General features: G+C 40.5%; 2 protein-coding genes across 3 annotated transcripts; both read left to right on the top strand.

Annotated features, from left to right (window-relative positions):
* The first annotated feature begins 898 nt into the window (after positions 1-898).
* LOC124859282 (zinc finger and SCAN domain-containing protein 12-like) lies at positions 899-2,477 on the top strand. Its single transcript, XM_047351994.1, has 2 exons — positions 899-1,262; positions 1,472-2,477. The coding sequence occupies exons 1-2, from the start codon at positions 1,064-1,066 to the stop codon at positions 2,275-2,277; spliced, it is 1,005 nt and encodes a 334-aa protein (XP_047207950.1). The 5' UTR covers positions 899-1,063; the 3' UTR covers positions 2,278-2,477.
* Positions 2,478-2,961: 484 nt separating this feature from the next.
* On the top strand, positions 2,962-15,339 carry aftphb (aftiphilin b). Of its 2 annotated transcripts, XM_047352165.1 has the most exons (11): positions 2,972-3,082; positions 3,414-3,439; positions 6,610-7,895; positions 7,973-8,139; positions 10,509-10,635; positions 10,732-10,788; positions 10,944-11,060; positions 11,145-11,202; positions 14,201-14,287; positions 14,414-14,537; positions 14,659-15,338. In XM_047352165.1, exons 3-11 carry the CDS (start codon positions 6,645-6,647, stop codon positions 14,801-14,803), a joined length of 2,133 nt encoding a protein of 710 aa, XP_047208121.1. In that variant the 5' UTR covers positions 2,972-3,082; positions 3,414-3,439; positions 6,610-6,644; the 3' UTR covers positions 14,804-15,338. The 2 variants fall into 2 exon arrangements, with proteins under 2 accessions (XP_047208122.1, XP_047208121.1); XM_047352166.1 differs by lacking the exon at positions 3,414-3,439 and having other exon boundaries at positions 2,962-3,082; positions 14,659-15,339.
* Positions 15,340-17,852: the final 2,513 nt, after the last annotated feature.

Genomic DNA, 17,852 nt, shown 5'->3' on the forward strand with positions numbered 1-17,852 from the left:
CCAAGTATGGAATACAGCTGGGGTTAGTTTTTCAATAGCCACCACACACAGACATATCCAGGACATGGGTGACAACTGTCACATTTCTTGTGTTTAACCGCTGCTGAACTAGAGATAGCATCAGAAGAGTCTTATCTGGGGTAAGGAGAAAAGTGACAGGACTGTTGCTCAGGGGTCAAATGTCCTATTTTGAGATGAAAGTAAAATTTGCATTTCATTTGGAAATCAAAGTACCACAATCTGGGGCAGTGTATGGTATAGAGACAGAGCGTGAACCCCATATATGGAGGCTATAAGATCTTGACGCAGCTGGGGTTTGTTTCCCGACCTTGAGACCTTTGCCGCATGGCTTCCTCCCTTCTCTCTATGTGCCCATTTCCTGTTTGAATGCTGCAAATAAAGGCTACTAGTGCCACAAAAAAGTACCACAATCTGGAGGAAAACAGGTGAAGTACAGAGGCCAAGTTGATTGACCCAGTGTTAACTATACGTATTTACTATATATAAGTATATATAGTACAAGACAGACTGTTGTCATCTGCAGAAATACTTGGATGATTCTGCAGTTGTGGGGTGTATAAGAGATGGCCAAGAATCTGATGGACCGCCAAACTCAGTGCAGCCGTCTACCAGGAAATTTTGGAGCTTCTCATGCTGACAAGCCTTATGGAGCTGCTGATTTAATTTTCCAACAGAACTTGTCATCTTCTTACACAGCCAACAGTACCGATACCCACTTCAACAATCGTATCGTTGTGCTTGGTTGGTCAGCAAACTGGCCTGATTTAAAGGTTATTGTCAAGAGGAAGCTGAGAGAAACCACAACCAAAAGTGCAGATGAGCTGAAGGGTGGTATTAAATGCTGCTACACAACCTCCATAACAACAGGGGGCGATGTAGAAATATTTTACTTTTATAGGCGTGCAGGGGGGGGGAAACAAGTCACGCTGCTGTCATTTAATTAGATTATGGTCAGGCTTTTTGCACTGCAGTGATTGTTTCTTTGTTTGACAGTCCGTGCGGGGTCCCTTTTGTTTCCTGGCTCCTCCGGGTGGTTCCCGTCATGTCGGGGATGCAGCAGCTCAGGCTGCTGGTCAGTGAGCGGCTAACGGCGGCTGCAGAGGAGATCTTCGGGCTCGTTGAGAGGACAATAACGGACTATCAAGAAGAGGTGGTCCGCTCCAAGAGAGAAATCATCCAGCTGAGACAGCAGATCGAGCAGCTGACCGTCTTACAGCCTCGAGTATCTTTGTTCAAAGAAGGTAGGTGACGACGCCGTCAAAGCAGCTGTTGCTAAGTAACCGCGGTGTACGTAATGCAGCGGTATTATGTGCTACATCTGTATTTCTGTCGCTTCACAAGAATAAACTCAACCTTTACCAACCTTAAATACAATTACACATAAATTCATTGCATTTCTTAAACATATTTGCTAAAGATTAACATTTATTGGGTTTATTTTGTCTCATAGGTGTCCAATCAGTACCAGAGATTCAAATTCAGTCTCCAGTTGAAGAACAAAAGGAAAGTCAGGAGCATCAGAAGGTAAAGGAGGAGCAGCTGGATGTCTGCATTATCCCAGACCTGGACACCGACTCCTCAGAAGATGTAAAAGTTTTTCCTTATGAATCAGAGACAACCCCTCATGCTGAGCCCCAGCTGTTGCCAAGAGTCAGCTCCATAACTGTGACTTTAAACAACGATGATGTGCACAATGAGTGGAATGAGAGTGCTGGCTCAGATTTGTCTTGTTTTGGTCGAAGTCACAGTGATGCTTCCTTTTTGCAGCAGGAACTAACCCTGGATAAGAAGTCCTGCCGTATCTGTGGCATATCCTTCATCAGGGACTGTGATCTGATCAGGCACATGGAAGAGGCCCACACTGGACACAAAGCATTCAAATGCTTTGAATGCCTCAAGGAATTCGCTCGTAGAGATAGTCTGGCTTTGCACATGAGGGTCCACACGGGCGAGAAGCCGCACAGGTGCCCCTTCTGTGAGAAAACCTTCACGCAGACTTCAAACCTCAGGGTTCACATGAGGAAACACACAGGCGAAAAACCGTACTTCTGCGACACTTGTGGCAAAATGGTGGCACACTCCTATCACCTGAAAATATGTTCCAGACAAACCTCATATACAACAGACATCACAGGGGAGAGGGCCTTTCGCTGCTTCCGATGTGGCAAAAAATTTCATACAGTTTCAGACCTCAGTGTGCACATGAAGATCCACGAAGCCAGAAAATCACATGCTCTTGTGCAGGTTTTTTCTTGATCAGATGTAGAATGTTAATTAGTTGCTATTTTACTCCTCATAAAATCTAGAAGTCGATAAGAATTGTGAATGCAAATTATTTTTTACCCATTAAAAAACTTGGTGTACGGGTTTACATATATAGAAGCCTGTTGTGTTTCAGGTCCTTTTACTCCCTATTGTTATGTCATCTAAATAAACTGAGCATGGAGAACCAAAAACATTGGTTGTGTTGTTGACTATAATTACAATTGTTTTAGTTACACTTTAGAACTGAAGATATTGTAAATAAACTAAAGTTAAGAAAGTTAAGTTAAGAATAAACAAGATGAAAGAACCTTTATTTTGAAATTATATGTAAAAAATACCTTGCATAACTCATGGAGCTCGTTTTTTTCTTTCGTTATTCCATCCTCAGAAACCAGCAGGAGCAGACAGGCAAATACAATGAAGTGTAGTGCCAAATTCCGCCAGCGGGGGTGTTATTTCACTCAGGCCACTTGGATATTGCCATAGATTGTCTATTTCAAAGAGTTAACACTAAGCTATGATTATAAAATTGTTGTATATTACAAGATTGCCTCTGATTCTTCATGGTAGTTTAAATTACTCTTTGACACATTTACTGCGCGCTAATTATTTTTAAGGAGTCTAAAGACTATAGCACCAATCCCACCTGTTTTTGTTGCTGCTTTTCTCTGTCAGCAAGGATCACCTGCAATCTGGGGCAGAGTGAGACCTCTTCGTGTTTCCTGCTTTCCACTTCATTCCAACACAGAATAGTGCTAAGGGAGGTGATGGAGGAACAGAACTGCGAATCTGACGGGCAAGCGAAATCTATTGCTGCTGGTTATCTAAAAGCTATAATTACTAAATTTTAGTCGTTTGTTTTAAATAAGATTCCATAATATGACATTTGTTGACTGATAAAATACGACATAACCCGACAACGGGTGGTAAAGCTAGCTAATCTGCTGCGATGGTAACAAAATAATAAGCTAATGGGATCAGCTTTCTGTTTAAAACACAATTAGTTGTCAGTGTCAGGTTACTGTGACTGATAATTTCTTTTTTTATTTTACTTCATAGTGTTAATTTTCGCATAATGTTTATGACTTCACATTTGTCTGTTTTTGTCACCTGTCTGCTCTACTCAGCATGAAGACTGGGGGGAAAGGACAAGGTAGGACCATAGTGGTTGTTTTCGCTTAACTGGCAACAAACCCAAAAAGCTGCGCTAACCCAGAGCATCAACACAACAATGAAGGATGTAACATGCCATTAAAACGGCGAAACAAGCGTGTTTAAATTAAAGGACGGTATAATAAAACCGTTAATCCATTACCTAGGAGCTGCGGGGGATTATCTTTCCTGTATCGGTTTACTGACTCGGGTTCTGGCCTCTTTCTCCCCCCCCCCACAAACACCTCACGGCCTGAATTAAAGACAGGAACGTCAAATGTAAAACAAAGCATATAACTTCAAGGAAACACAGGAAGGCAACTTCCTCTAAAACAGTCAGCAGAGAGTCTTAACAACAAAAAGAACAACCCCAGTCTTGATGTCTTTCTTTATCAATCTTTACAACTACAGGACCCTTAGAAACCGAAATATTTCGTCTCAGTGCAACTTTGAAATTCAATGTATTTTATTGGTGATCTTATGTGATATACCAACTCACAGGAGCGCAGAATTGTGAAGTGGAAGGAAAGTATTGGTTTTTAAATTGTTTACCAAAAAAAAAAAAGAAACATACTTCTGTATTCATCCCCCTTTATGGTGATATTAAATAAAACCCAAGGGACCATAAACAAGGAGCCAGAGGTATAATGGAAGAGCTAAGATCAAAGCATGTTCTTGTGTCAGTCCAGATCTAAATAGACTTAAAAATTTGTGGTAAGACTTGAAAATTGATGTTTACAAAAGCTCTCCGCCCAATCTGACTGAGCTTGAGCTTTTTCACAAAGGAGAATAAGCAAAACATTTCACTCTCTAGACTCAGCTCTAATTGCAGCAAAAGGGGCTTCTATACACTGCTGACTCACGGGGGGTCTGAATACAAATGCACACCTCAGTTTTTCTTCTACTTCATGACCATGCGCTACTTTTTCGTGATCTATCGAAATACTTCAACATTTATGGTCGAAATATAACTAAATGTGAAAAAAGAGAAGTTCAAGATGTATGAGTACTTGTGCATGGCACGGTGTATTTCACGTATGAAAGGAAGCCCCGAGGTTACCTTCAGGGATACCTTGCACCTTTGCAAAGTATATTTCAACTATCAACATTGAGCAAGATGACTTGTGTATGTCCTGCAATTGGTTGGACTTCTGTGCCTGGTGTGCTGTCCTGAGGTTACTGTTGATACGCTGATTTGGGTGGTAGGGGTTACTTTCCAGCCTATATTGGACCAAGCGTGTCCTAAGAACCACAGAACTGGGTGTTGTTTGACAAGTGGTCGTCCTGGCGTTTGCGTTGCTTAAGTGCTACTTGAAGAAGTTCTCTACCTCATCTTAAAATAGTCCTCGAATCTAATTTACTTGTGGGGAGTTTGAGTCTTTAAAGATGCTGTCAAGACATTTTAAAATCTACTTTCCTACTTGTCCAACATGCCAGACTTGCCGTATTGTCTAACAGTACTGCACATGTGTAGTTTAAGTGTCTGGTTGCTAGGCCAAATTAAAATATCTCAATTATCACTGTCTTGAAATGAAAGTAGTGTGTCATTTGCTCATGTGACATGTCAATAGCAGAGGTGGCAGGAAGTCTATCTCTACGGCTCCCCACACCGTGATGCCAGAAGCAGCACTTGTATGTGTGCCTGCGACATTGTGTGCTGGTATAGATGCTCCTGATAATCATACATGGTGATATAGAACTGAGTTTCGTTGCTGAACAAGATACAACACCAAGTCCAAGTCCCCGGTAATGGCACGTCCTCAAACAACTCTTTTAGTTCTGATGTTACTCATGGGAAAGTGGACCTGTAGTTTGCTTTATGTAGGTCAGGAAGACACGGCAGAAAGGAATATGGTCTTGTGTCTGTCTGGATGGAGTTGCGCATTATTTGGAGCACAGTACTATAATTCTCCCGCGATCTGGCCGGTTTTGGACACCTTGTGTCTGTCCACCTCACTGCTCAAACTGACTGTCAGATACTTCAGCAGCTGTCAGATGACACTGTCACTCCACCATGATGCCCTCTGTTGCCCGTTCTAGATGCTCCAGCTTTTTGCAAATCAAATCATTTACATACCCAGCACCAGGCTTGCTAAGTACCAATTTAATTTCAAAATCAAAGTTTTGTTATGTCAGTGGGCGTATAGTTTATTCTGTTTGTACTTTATATTTTATGGAGTGTTTCCACTTCTTTGAGGCTTCTGTCATATCTAAAACATTATTCAGCATTATTTTTAATAGGGGTGCACCAATTGCAGTTTTCTGGCTGTTCACTGATTACAGATCTTTAAAAAGCCTGACTTGCTGAGTCCGGTTTTGGCCAATACCAATTTTTGTAAATAACCGACACTGTCAGGTGTTATAGGGTCACAACACACCTTCGGTGTTCCGATCTTATGTTGTCAACAGTGGGAACACTATTTACTCTCACTCACTTAAAACTGTGCACTTATATTTATATTATATTGTAGATATGTTTGTACTGTTTAATTTGTACTGTATTGCACCGACTATGCCAAAACAAATTCCTTGTATGTCCAAAAACGTACTTGGCAATAAAGCTTTTCTGATTCTGATTCTGATTCTGAACCACGCACGTGCGGACATGACCTGGTGGGTGGGTCTGTCAATTAGCCCTCTCAGAGCAGAGCAAAAGGGGACACTGGGTGACTTTCAGACCTTTATGCTCGTAGATAAGATTGGTGGATAAGATCGGTTTCACATGTATGTATCGGCCGATCGCCGATAACCCAATATTTAGGAAACTGTGCCGATCGAAGCCATATGGCCAATCGATCGGCAACCCCTACTTTTTAACACTTTTATCATCTATAAATCCTGCTTATAATGAATATTCTAGTATTGAGGCTTCTGCATGCTATGTTATGATGAATTCAAGTGATAAAACCCAATGAACCATTTTGATGGTGATGTTTTCTGAAATCCACTGTTTTGGCTGTTACACTTATTGGCTCTAATCACAAGATATTTAGTTTGCGTCTGATGGGTTCAGGATTCACTTGTTTAGCTAGATGGATTTCATCGGCAGTATTTTATAGGTTAATAGCTGAAGTCTTTTAATCCAAGCCAGAGTTGCCTGACAACCAGAGCTGAATGTGTTTTAAGGTTTGTGATTCAACTTTTTCTGTTTTTTTTTATCTTCTTTACCAGATGCGTGAGGCCTTTGGGTCCTGCTAGACAAACGTATGGAGCCTGATGTAATGCCTTTGCCCTCTTACTCCCCCCCTCCGCTGCATGGCGACAGTGATGACGAGGTGGGGTCAGAGGAGGATGAGTTTGGGGATTTTTCTGTGGGGGGCGTTTGCTCCCCACTCGGTCATCCTGACGTTACGGAGCCACCACCCTTTTTCAAACAGACCTCTCCCATCGACAAGCCAGCAACCCACCTGCTTAGCCCCAGCTTTAATCACCTGACCGAACGAACACAACACACTCCATCTGAGGAATCTGGGAACAGTAATCCTGAATCTTCTTTGCACCCTGGCTCTGTAGCGAGCTGTTCTGTGGAGGAAACAGGGTTTGCTGATTTCACTTTGTTCACAGAGCAGGTGGGACACCCCTGGTGTTGTGGCTTCACAGAGCAGTGGGATGGCAAAGTGGAAGAGGGAAACCACAGCGTGGACGAACACATACCTGATTCAGGACGAGAGGTTATGGAGTCTGAGCCTAGATCCCAGCACGTATGTAAGGCAAATGGAGGTGTCTGCGTTGAGAACAAGCACTGTGAGAAAAAAAATGCAGCACTCGTGCAACCACCTCAAGACCACCGTGGGTCTCAGGAAGAGAAGGCGAATATACATTTTGGATCTGCTGAGGAAAGGCTAAATATTCCTAGGAACACTCCGACATTCCCACAGACTATCACTGTGGAGGGGTCTGCTTCAGATGACAGAGCTTCCTGTCATAATGAGTTGTCATTGGAGGGTGCCTCTGCGGAGCTGGAACCAAATGTTCTATCCCATACATCTCAAGATGGTCAGACTGATGATGCGAAATTATCTGTGATGATGGAAAGCTGTGGAAATTCTGACTCCCTCGTCAGCAGCAGTATGGCAGACCTCAGCCTGTCTCAGTCGGAGATGGTTGTTTCTCACTGCAATGCGACTCAGGAAACCTCTGCTACCTCCTGCCAGCCACACTCTGGTACACACACTCAAGAGAAATGTACACACTTTATCGACATTAATACGGAGCATCACAGGGAACCCGTTGAGACAGCTGATACAGGAGTGCAGAGCCTGGGAACTCTTCCACCCAGTGACAGCTTTGCAGATTTCTGCTCGGCACCCGTGCAGGACGGTGAAGAGGGGCCAACGTGGGCGGACTTTACGGACCAAAGGGCACCAGCGGTGGGAAGAACGTGGAGAGAGCCGGTCAATGAGGACAAGTGGGAGGAATCAGAACAAGATGGAGTGACAAGAATAAACAGATGTCAGGTAGAAAACTGTTCTCTAAAACCTAATCCTGTCTTTGGTACCGTTCATCTGCATTCCTGTTTTCTCTCAATGGTCAGGCTTCCCTGTCCTGCCATGTCCAGCAGCTCCTCCAGTCCAGTTTCCCAGAAATACAGGTCCCAGCTGTGGAAGGTGAGGAGGACCTGCCCAACCTTGGTGCTTTACTTCACACCCAGGACTCTCCAGAGGCTGAGGAGGAGATACCAGAACTCCACCATGCTCTGAGGTGATGACAATCAACTTAGTTGCTGTGTCCAGACTAGAGGTTTATAAAAGATATTCATGGCTGGTCTGATGAATGGCTGATTTATTATTAAGAATTTAACTAAATGAGACACAAGCCTACGTTGCTCCTGTTACCTAAGATATAAAATTCTGAGTTTATCACTGAACTGAAAGTCTGTTGCTGGGGCTGCTCTGTTATGCAACTGATTTTATTTTTTTCAATATTGAAATCAGAATTATTTGTCACGATTACTCTCTCAGATTGAAATGCACTTTATTTATTACAATTAAATAACATTTTATTTTATATCAGGTTCATTTTTTTTTTTTTGCCTTTTTCATATTTTTCAGAATTTCATGTAAAAAATGGTTATAGTTTTACTTATATACCCTTAATTTGGTTTGTATTTGTACCCCCTTCAACCTTTTCACATTCTGTCAAGTCCAACTGCAAATTTCCATCTGTTTCATTGGGCTTTCATCTGATAGACCCACACATAGTTCTGCTTAGTTGTAAAGTAGAAGGAAAATTATTCATGTTTTTCAAAATGTTTTACCAAAATAAATTTTAAAAGTGTGACTTATATTTGTATTCAGCCCCTTTTACTGAGATAAATATAATCTGGTGCAGCTAATTGTCTTTACAAGTAACCTAATGAGTAAATAGAAACCATCTAGGTGTTATTTAATGTCAATATAAATCCATTTGGCCTGTGTAGGCCTCAAGGTTGGTTAGAGAACATTAGTGAACAAACAGCATCACGAAGACCAAGAAACGGCAGACCTGTGAAGTTTAAAGCAAGGTTTGGTTATAAAACAATATCCCATGCATCATTTCAAAATTCAATTCAATTCAGTTTTATTTATATAGCGCCAATTCACAACACATGTTGTCTCAAGGCACTTCACAACAGTCAGGTTCATACATTCCAATTAATCCAAATCATTGAACAGTGCAGTCGGAGTTAGCTTATTATTCAAATTGGATAAAAAGTTTTTCTGTCTAAGGAAACCCAGCAGATTGCATCCAGTCAGTGACTTGCAGCATTCACTCCTCCTGGATGAGCATGTAGAGACAGTGGACAGTCACTGGTGTTGACTTTGCAGCAATCCCTCATACTGAGCATACATGGAAAGAGTATGGTTCAACTGAAAACCTACCAAGACATGGCTGTCTACCAAGCCCCGCAAGGAGAGCCTTAATCAGAGAAGCTGCCAAAAGGCCTATGGTAACTCTGGAGGAGCTGCAGAGATCTACAGCAGAGGAAGGAGCCCTGTAAGGGACAGAATAAAAATGTGGAAGAAGGTGTTCTGATCCAATGAGGGAAAAAAAATGTTCTTGGCCTATATACAAAAGGACACGTTTGTGGGATAAATAAAAAAAGACCCTGTTCCCCTCTCCCATGTCTCTCTGCATGAGACCAGATCTTTAGCTGAAGCGGTCACATCGAACAGACAAACCAGAACCTGGAAGGACCGATATAGTTTCTGTCCATCACCGTTCCTTCATTTTAAACCTCATAGAAAAGACTGAATAAGTTTAGAGGAAAACCCAGATTCATTCTCATCCACATATGACCAAATTTAAAGACATTCTGCATTTACAGGAGATTCCTCCATCTGCGTTTCCAGCATGGAGGATGTCAGAGAAAAGAGAATGTGGCAAAATCATTTTATTCATAATTTTTGGGGGGGCAATTATGTTTTTTGTGGGGGTTTTTTATAGCAAAAGTGTCAATTGAAATACAAGTTTGATTGAGGCGACTGTGGCTCAGTAGGAAGAGTAGTCGTCTTGCAATCAGAAGGTTGTGGGTTTGATTCCAGCTTCCTCCTGCCATATGTCGATGTGCCCCTGGGCAAGGCACTTAACCTCAAGTTGCCTACCGATCTGCGTATCGGTGTATGAATGTGTGAACGTTAGTGAGTGCGATTGGGTGAATGTGGCTCTAGTGTAAAGCGCTTTGAGCGGTTTGTATGACTGGAAAAGCGCTTTATAAGTTCAGTCCATTTACCATTAATTGCTCGTAGGTATACCGATAAGGATCCACCCAACACTTTGCTTTCATCCATTAAAACAGGCCATCTGCATGTCATTTGCAAGGGGTTTTATTTCTGTTTTGATTGTCCAAACCTGTTTTGCAAGGGTTGTCTATCTAACCTGATTGGTCTCACTTACAAAGATGATGACACTTCTTTAAAAAAATCAAATTCTTATAATTCTCTTTGGTTTCACACTGCCATTTCTGATTTAGTGCACATTAGATCTGGACTTTGCAGTAGTGGACTGGGTGTACATTTAATAAATCAGATTGTCTTAACTAAAAAAAAAACCCGTCTTGCTGTTTTGTGTTTTCTCTCAACTCCTCCCAGGATTCAGCAGTTGATGCTAAGCCTACGTGAGGACGTCCACTGCTCGCTTGGTCTCCAGTTTAAGTGGGGGGGTTCACACAGTAACACAACTCTGCTCAGGTGCCTTGGTGTGGACCCTAGGAACATTGTAAGTTTGTCATCAGATAACTTTTTATTCAGATTGGTCCTAACAAGCTGAGCTGGAATGCGTTAGTGAGTATGTTGTGTTTTTGCCCCTTGAAAGGTTTTTATTGGCACAAAGAAGCAGGCGGTGACTGTGCCAGCTTACACCTCTTCTCTGGTGAGTTCTCTAACTTTTTATGTTTCAGGGTGATAAACTCAGTCATCAGGTTACCGGGAAAATGATCTAGATTCTTTCCACAATGCTGCCTCTTATGGTAATGTTGCTAAACCCAGTGTTTTAAAATGTAACTTCCTTTCTTAATATTTTATCAGGGAATGCTGGATCCCACCAAAGACCCTTCACCAGCTGTCTGCTCTCCAGGACGCACAGCTGTCTCAGCACCCTCAGGGCCCGTGGAAACACAGGAATCCTCGACACATTCGGTGCAGGTAGTGTTTTCAAAATCAACATTAGGATGAACGCATTAAAGCTGGAATACTGATGTAAATATTGTATAATCTCTGTCTAATCAGGAGCTTCCTTTGAACAAGCCAGACTGGAGCTGCAGAGGCCTTAGCAGCTCCCAGGAGGGTACGTCCCCTTGCCGAGCTCCTCACCCCTAGTAGTTTACCAGCCACACCCGACGGCTGCTGCCATAAAGCCAAAAAGCGTTTCACCTCTTCCGGAGCATGCTCTGATTCTGCCGTTTTTCTGCTGTGTTTCTCCTTCCTTCTCCCAGCTGCAGTGGGGTAGCGCTGAAATCATGTTGCTGTCAACAGCTCTATGTCTGGTGGTGAAAGTATGACTGATGTGAAAGCAAATATAAAAACGGAAATCAGAACTGTTAACGGCGGAAAAACCCAGCAGACTCCATCTTCTATTGTCTCCTTTACCTGCTGCCACCATTTGAAGCATTTTATCTCATATCTATCAGCCCCATGTGTGGTGAGAAAAGGGGTTTATATAGTCATCTTGAGTTGTAACACCTGATATGGGTCAAGCCTGGGTGAATCCAGCTTTATGATCCTGTTGTGGTAAAACTGGCTAACTTCTGCCTGCTGCCTGAGCCAGGTGTTTATTTGACGTAAAAGGGTTTCTGCTTGGTTTTTCTTCTGTGTTTATACATGTTTATTGCCTCACAAGGCCTTGCTGGTTCCCTAAGCTTTGGAAAGACTTTACAGATTAAATGTCAGTAATACACATCGGCTCAGGTTATCAGCTCATCTTTGCTCAGGGATATTTAGATTTTTTTCTATAAATCAAACTTGTGCAGTTTTGGAAAAAAACAAAATTTGAACGTAAAAAAATGTCGCAGTTCTGAAAAGAGATGATGTTTTTATTTATTATTGCATAGTTTCAAGTAAAAGTCAAGACAAATGGACTCACAGCTTTCATTTTTCTAACCATCCCAGACTAAGCTACCATAGTGGATGTTAGTTTAGGTGTACTTTATGCTGCAGGTTATTCTACATAAAACTTCACCATTTAAGTATTTCAAATTGCTTTCACTCATTGGCAAAAACTGTTAGAAATCACCTATTAGAATTTGCTACACCAGCAATTTTTCTGCTGCATGTGTTTTGAAAAGAATCGTTCGACGGTATGACAAAAATAGCGATGATTGTTCACGAAGACAGTGTCTTGCAAAAGTATTCGTACACTTTTTTTCACGTTAAAACCACAAACGTCAATGTATTTTATTGCGATTTTTCATAATTGTTTATTGGTTTTTAAATGTTATAACCGTTAAAAATCTGGGAAGTGTGGGAAGTGCCTCAGTCAACACTCAACCAGCGTTTAACATCTAGAGACTTCTACATTTGCCTAGTTCTTGTTGCAGAATAGCAAAAGCCTAGTCAGGCTGGATGGGGAGAACATACATTTTCAGTTTCCCCGCTGCATGACGCCACCGACACCATGTGTCACCGCAGGGTTTCTTGCACACACTAAAGCTAAATTTCAGTCTCATCCGACCAAGGCACTTTTTTCCACAAACAGGACTTCTTCTGGCTTTCTCTTCAGCACTCTTCAATAAAGGCCAGATTTGTGGAGTGCGTAACTAATATTCTAGTGAGATATTAACCACCTGAACTGTGGATCTGTGCAACTCTTCCAGCATTACCATGGGCCTCTTGGTGCAACTGGATTTTATTTTGGGGTATCAGAGTGATGGGGGCTGAACATTTATGCACACTACGCTTTTCAGGTTTAATTTGTAAAAAATGAAAAGCCGTGTCCTATCCTTCTTCCAATTATGCACTACTTTGTATTGGCCTGCCATATAAAATCCTACTTGAATACATTAAAGTTTGTGGTTGTAGCGTTACTAAAGGTAAAAAAAAAAAAAACGTTCAAAGGGTATGAATACTTAACCAAAGCACTGTACATGAAATGTGCCTGTGGTGAAATACTTAAAATATTGACTAGAAATTGGAAATTATTTGATGGGGGGACAAAAGTTTCTTATTGTGAACAGCTGCGCACCCTAACTAATGTAAATACACCTATATTAACTTTATGAACTGACCTGATCAGCATGTTTCTGAAACTCAAGGTGTTCCCTTGATGAAGAGTTTCCCCCTCAAATGACAACAACATAAACATCTGTTTAAATGATCTCATCCCATTGATCGTTTTCATTTTAATATAATAACACCTAAAACTCCTGAAATACTAGCTTTCTTTATTAAACCTGGATAATTCCGTGTTTTTCCTGATCAATGAAGCAGTGTTGCCGTAACGTCTGGTGAACTGTAGAGGGCACTGTGATCTCAGAAGGTAATAAAAGGCAGAACCGTCACCCAAAAATAAAGAAATCATTCACATTATTATATTAAAGCTTTAAAAACCTGCAGTTTCAGTTCAGGCTGTGACTTTCTATTGAACCTTCGACCTTATGTTTTATTATTTGTGCACATTAACTTGTCTTACAAGCTGAGCACCTCATTTTGAGATAATATGTAAAACAATCATTCTAATCATAATTCTTTTTTTTTCGCTTCCAATTAAAGTTGTTTCTGCTTTAAAAATACAGCAGAACGTTTTATTGATACGTTGAACCTTGTACCAGCATTGTTTTCATTTCTCCTTAAACTGTTGATGATCAGAACCTTTTTTTTCCCACGTATTCAAATTTATTTTGCTAAATTTGAGACATTATGCACTGCGTAAAGTACCGTTGGGAAAATTATCGTAAATACTGAAATAAATCAGTTGATCCTTCATGTGTGGTTTCAGCCCGTCTTCTTCTCATACCTTCACTCTTGTGTAAAAGTTTAACAACTTTGCTCTCTGGTTGAAAGCAAAGTTGGAATATGATTTTTGAATTTCAATTTTCATTTTTGTTTAGGGTTGTTCTATGAAGAATAATATGGTTCTTTAAATACACAGATAGGGGTAACTGCATCTTATAATAAGCTTTTTTATTTAAAGCGGTGGTTGTAAACAAAATAAAGTGCATTTAAAGGAATCATTAACAAACAATCAGTGAGGTTAAAAATATTAGGATTGTAGTATCTACTTTTTAATTAATAGGAAACAGATCCAGAATCCACCCTCATTTCCATTTAATTTCTCCTATTGCTAACAGTCTGGTCCTCATTCAACCTTGATTATTTTGGGTCTGAAGATGAAAGCAGGACCAGCAGCAGCAGCCGAGCCAGCAGTCCTCCTCCAGGTTAGCACGTGAAACTGCAGAACTTGGTGCACTGTTCTGTAAACCTCATCAGTGCTGGTTTATGCTCTGGTAATTCTCTTGAAGCGTTTGTCCCTTTTTATGTGTTATGCACATCTGCATTTAAAGGTGTTGACCGTGAGCTGTATGAATTAATCATCTGCAAACTGGTAACTGGCAATGAAAACAGCCAGAGAGAAGACACTCTGAATCGCCTGATGTCCGCTGCAGAGAGGACGAGCATATCTACCAGGTCTGCTGCAAAAATGTTTTACATACTCTACATTTTCTATTTGTACATCAGATAAAATACAAAAAAGAAAAAGAGCTATTACTCATTAAATCTGTTGATTCGTGTTTCTGTTCTTGATCAGGAAGCCTTCAGCACAAGAAGAGCTGAGTGCAGAAGCTGGCAGAATGATTTCTGAACTTCCTGACCTGTCCTTCATGCAGGCCAAAGTTCTGATGTTCCCAATATTTCTCGCACCCAATGCTCATAGTTCCCCAAAACTACTGTAACATGCAACACTGAAAGCCTAATCTGCCACTTACAACTTACTTGTTTGAAAAGACAAGGAAAACATTAAATATGTTCATTACACGAGCTAATGTACTGTAGATAAGGCAGAATCTGAGATGCCCCATACTGGCCTATTTAACTTTCATGTTTTGATCAAACTACGCCACCCGCTGGCTATTCAATACATCTTATTCTTATTCAGTGTTGAGGACAATCAAAAAAATATTTACTATTAAAACTTGAGCAGATATACAGCTGCAGTACTGTGAATACAAGTATTATTCTTCTAAAGTGCACTCTTCAGGTTTTACTTTGATTTTATCCAACATGTATTCCCTTAAATATTGTATTATGATGAATTCTTTAAATATTTAGAGTATGCATATGTTTTATTAAAAATGTTTCAGATTAAGCATATGTAAGATTATAAAAGACAAATTATATATTTTATATATATTTTTCCTCACATATCCGAAATAATTTAGTTTATGGATCATCTGAGAAGTCCTGAAGATGGGAAGTTGCAAATATAAGGCAAATATAATCCTCTTTTGATTGGTTACATATTTAAAACTGATGTTTTGGTTTTGCTACACTTAAATGTTTTTGATCATCAAACAAATTTTGATATCTGAGAAAAATAAAAACTAAATACAAGAAGTTTCCACTATTAAGAGAAAAAAGGTCTACCAGCCTTCTTAGCCCAATATGAAACTATATTTCCCAAAATATAATATACTTTAATTTCAATACCAATATCCAGGCCTAGGTACTGAAATCCTGACAACGGCTGTGGGACTTCAGTGAACCACAGTCAGAGGCGATATCTACAAATAGAGCAAATAAGGGACATCGATGAAACTCCCCAATTGTAGGTCGCCTACCAAAATTACTCATCGACAGCGCATTGACAATATAATCAAACATGGTGGTAGCATTGTGTTGGTTTAGGGATGCTTCAGGGTCTGAATAACTTGCTATAATTGATGAAGACATCATTCTTGCTTTCTGTCAGAGTGCACTTAGGTTATAGAGCAGGGAAATGTTCTAAAGCACACCAGCAAGTCCAGCTCTGAATGCCAAAGAAAAACAAAATGGAGGTTTTGGAGTGACCTAGTCTATGTCTGGACTTTGAGTTTTGATTGAGAGTTGAATTTGATTGTGATAAGGTAAGGTAAGGTAAGTTTATTTATATAGCGCATTTCAGTAACGAGACACTCAAAGCTCTGTACATACAATTACAATACAATCACAAAGAACACAGAAAAACAAATCAAATGCTAAGAAATCTAAAAATCTATGAATCCTTCTGAGAAATCTAAAAATCTCTGGTCAATATTACAATGATACAGATAACATTAATAATCCTTTGGGTTTTACTGGTAAGAGCTGGTTCTAAACCAATCTTTCTAAAGAGGCAATTATATCATTAAGTCCTCTATGTAGGGGAAAGCATCTTGTGCTAAGAAGTCTCATCATTCCACTGAATTCTAACTCGTGAAGCTGAGTCACTGGTACAAAACAGCTTTAATCCACATTTTCAGGTGCTAATAATATATTGCTTTTACTAGTGCTGAAGTTGAACTAAGTAATCTAATTAAGAAAGCTGGATCATTGGTGTAAGAGCAGCTAAAGTCCAAGTTACTAACAATGTTTGGTTTTCGCTGGTAAAATCTATGAAAAGTAATGCAATCACACATTTAGGTAAAGTAAGATAGGAGGGGAAAATAAAAATCATATTTCAGTACAAACAGTACAAAAAAACCTCAGCAGGGGTAAGCAACACACACATAAGTAAAGATTCAGCAAGGGTACGGTGGGATCTTGAGGGTGCGAATGTAAGTCTGAGTGTGTTTGCAAGAATTAGACTGTCAACACTGATAGAAGCGCCATTGTCCTTGAGAAGAGAGGTGAAAGTTTTATTTATCGGCTGCATAGTCCTGTCAGCACACAGCTGGTAGGGGAGTGCTGGGGAAGAGCGTCATCTTTATATAACATCCAGGAGATACAAGAGTTTTGTCGATAGCCAGTTAGTAGACGTTGCCAAGGCCACATTGGGGCGCCAGATTTAGAAAAACAATAAATGTTGTGTTTCAGGCAGTTGTGAATTTCCAACTACCTTAAAAGTTTTACTGGTATGTCTCAAATGCGAATCTAAATAGCCAAATTTCTGGTATTTTCCACAGATCTGGAGCGTACAACTTCTCCAAGATTATATCCTTTAACCTCTGAGTCCAACTGCTGCCAGGATGCGATTCTGTTCAAGAATCGTGTCCAGCTTGCGATTCTGCTCTCTTAACATTTCAGTCTGAGTGTTGATCGCTCTACAGACTCCATCTAACATCGCAGGCAGCTTTGGAGTGCTTTGAACAGCCGCCCACATTTTGCGAATCACTCGATAAGCCAGGTAACCACCAACTCCAAAAAGCAGAAATCCTGTTATCAAAAGTCCAAATATGTACACATCTTCTACCTCGACCGACATCGTAGTCAGGCACACAACAGAAGAACGTCCCGTTTGGATAAGAGGCTTCTCCTTTACCCTGTCTTCCCGCTGAAAAGAAAAAAAATTGATCAATTACAGGTCCTTCTCAAAATATTTGCATATTGTGATAAAGTTAATTATTTTCCATAATGTCATGATGAAAATTTAACATTCATATATTTTAGATTCATTGCACACTAACTGAAATATTTCAGGTCTTTATTGTCTTAATACGGATTATTTTGGCATACAGCTCATGAAAACCCAAAATTCCTATCTCACAAAATTAGCATATCATTAAAAGGGTCTCTAAACGAGCTATGAACCTAATCATCTGAATCAACGAGTTAACTCTAAACACCTGCAAAAGATTCCTGAGGCCTTTAAAACTCCCAGCCTGGTTCATCACTCAAAACCCCAATCATGGGTAAGACTGCCGACCTGACTGCTGTCCAGAAGGCCACTATTGACACCCTCAAGCAAGAGGGTAAGACACAGAAAGAAATTTCTGAACGAATAGGCTGTTCCCAGAGTGCTGTATCAAGGCACCTCAGTGGGAAGTC

Source organism: Girardinichthys multiradiatus, chromosome 22 (assembly GCF_021462225.1).
Source record: "Girardinichthys multiradiatus isolate DD_20200921_A chromosome 22, DD_fGirMul_XY1, whole genome shotgun sequence".
Lineage (NCBI taxonomy): Eukaryota > Metazoa > Chordata > Actinopteri > Cyprinodontiformes > Goodeidae > Girardinichthys > Girardinichthys multiradiatus.

What these genes read in the sequence shown, in the direction of transcription:
- aftphb (XM_047352166.1), top strand. Translation starts at nt 6,645, where the DNA reads ATGGAGCCTGATGTAATGCCTTTGCCCTCTTACTCCCCCCCTCCGCTG. An exon ending in CAGCTTACACCTCTTCTCTG is followed by an intron (nt 10,789 to 10,943) that starts GTGAGTTCTCTA and finishes ATATTTTATCAG; the next exon opens with GGAATGCTGGATCCCACCAA. An exon ending in CCTCGACACATTCGGTGCAG is followed by an intron (nt 11,061 to 11,144) that starts GTAGTGTTTTCA and finishes CTGTCTAATCAG; the next exon opens with GAGCTTCCTTTGAACAAGCC.
- LOC124859282 (XM_047351994.1), top strand. Translation starts at nt 1,064, where the DNA reads ATGTCGGGGATGCAGCAGCTCAGGCTGCTGGTCAGTGAGCGGCTAACG. An exon ending in AGTATCTTTGTTCAAAGAAG is followed by an intron (nt 1,263 to 1,471) that starts GTAGGTGACGAC and finishes TTTGTCTCATAG; the next exon opens with GTGTCCAATCAGTACCAGAG.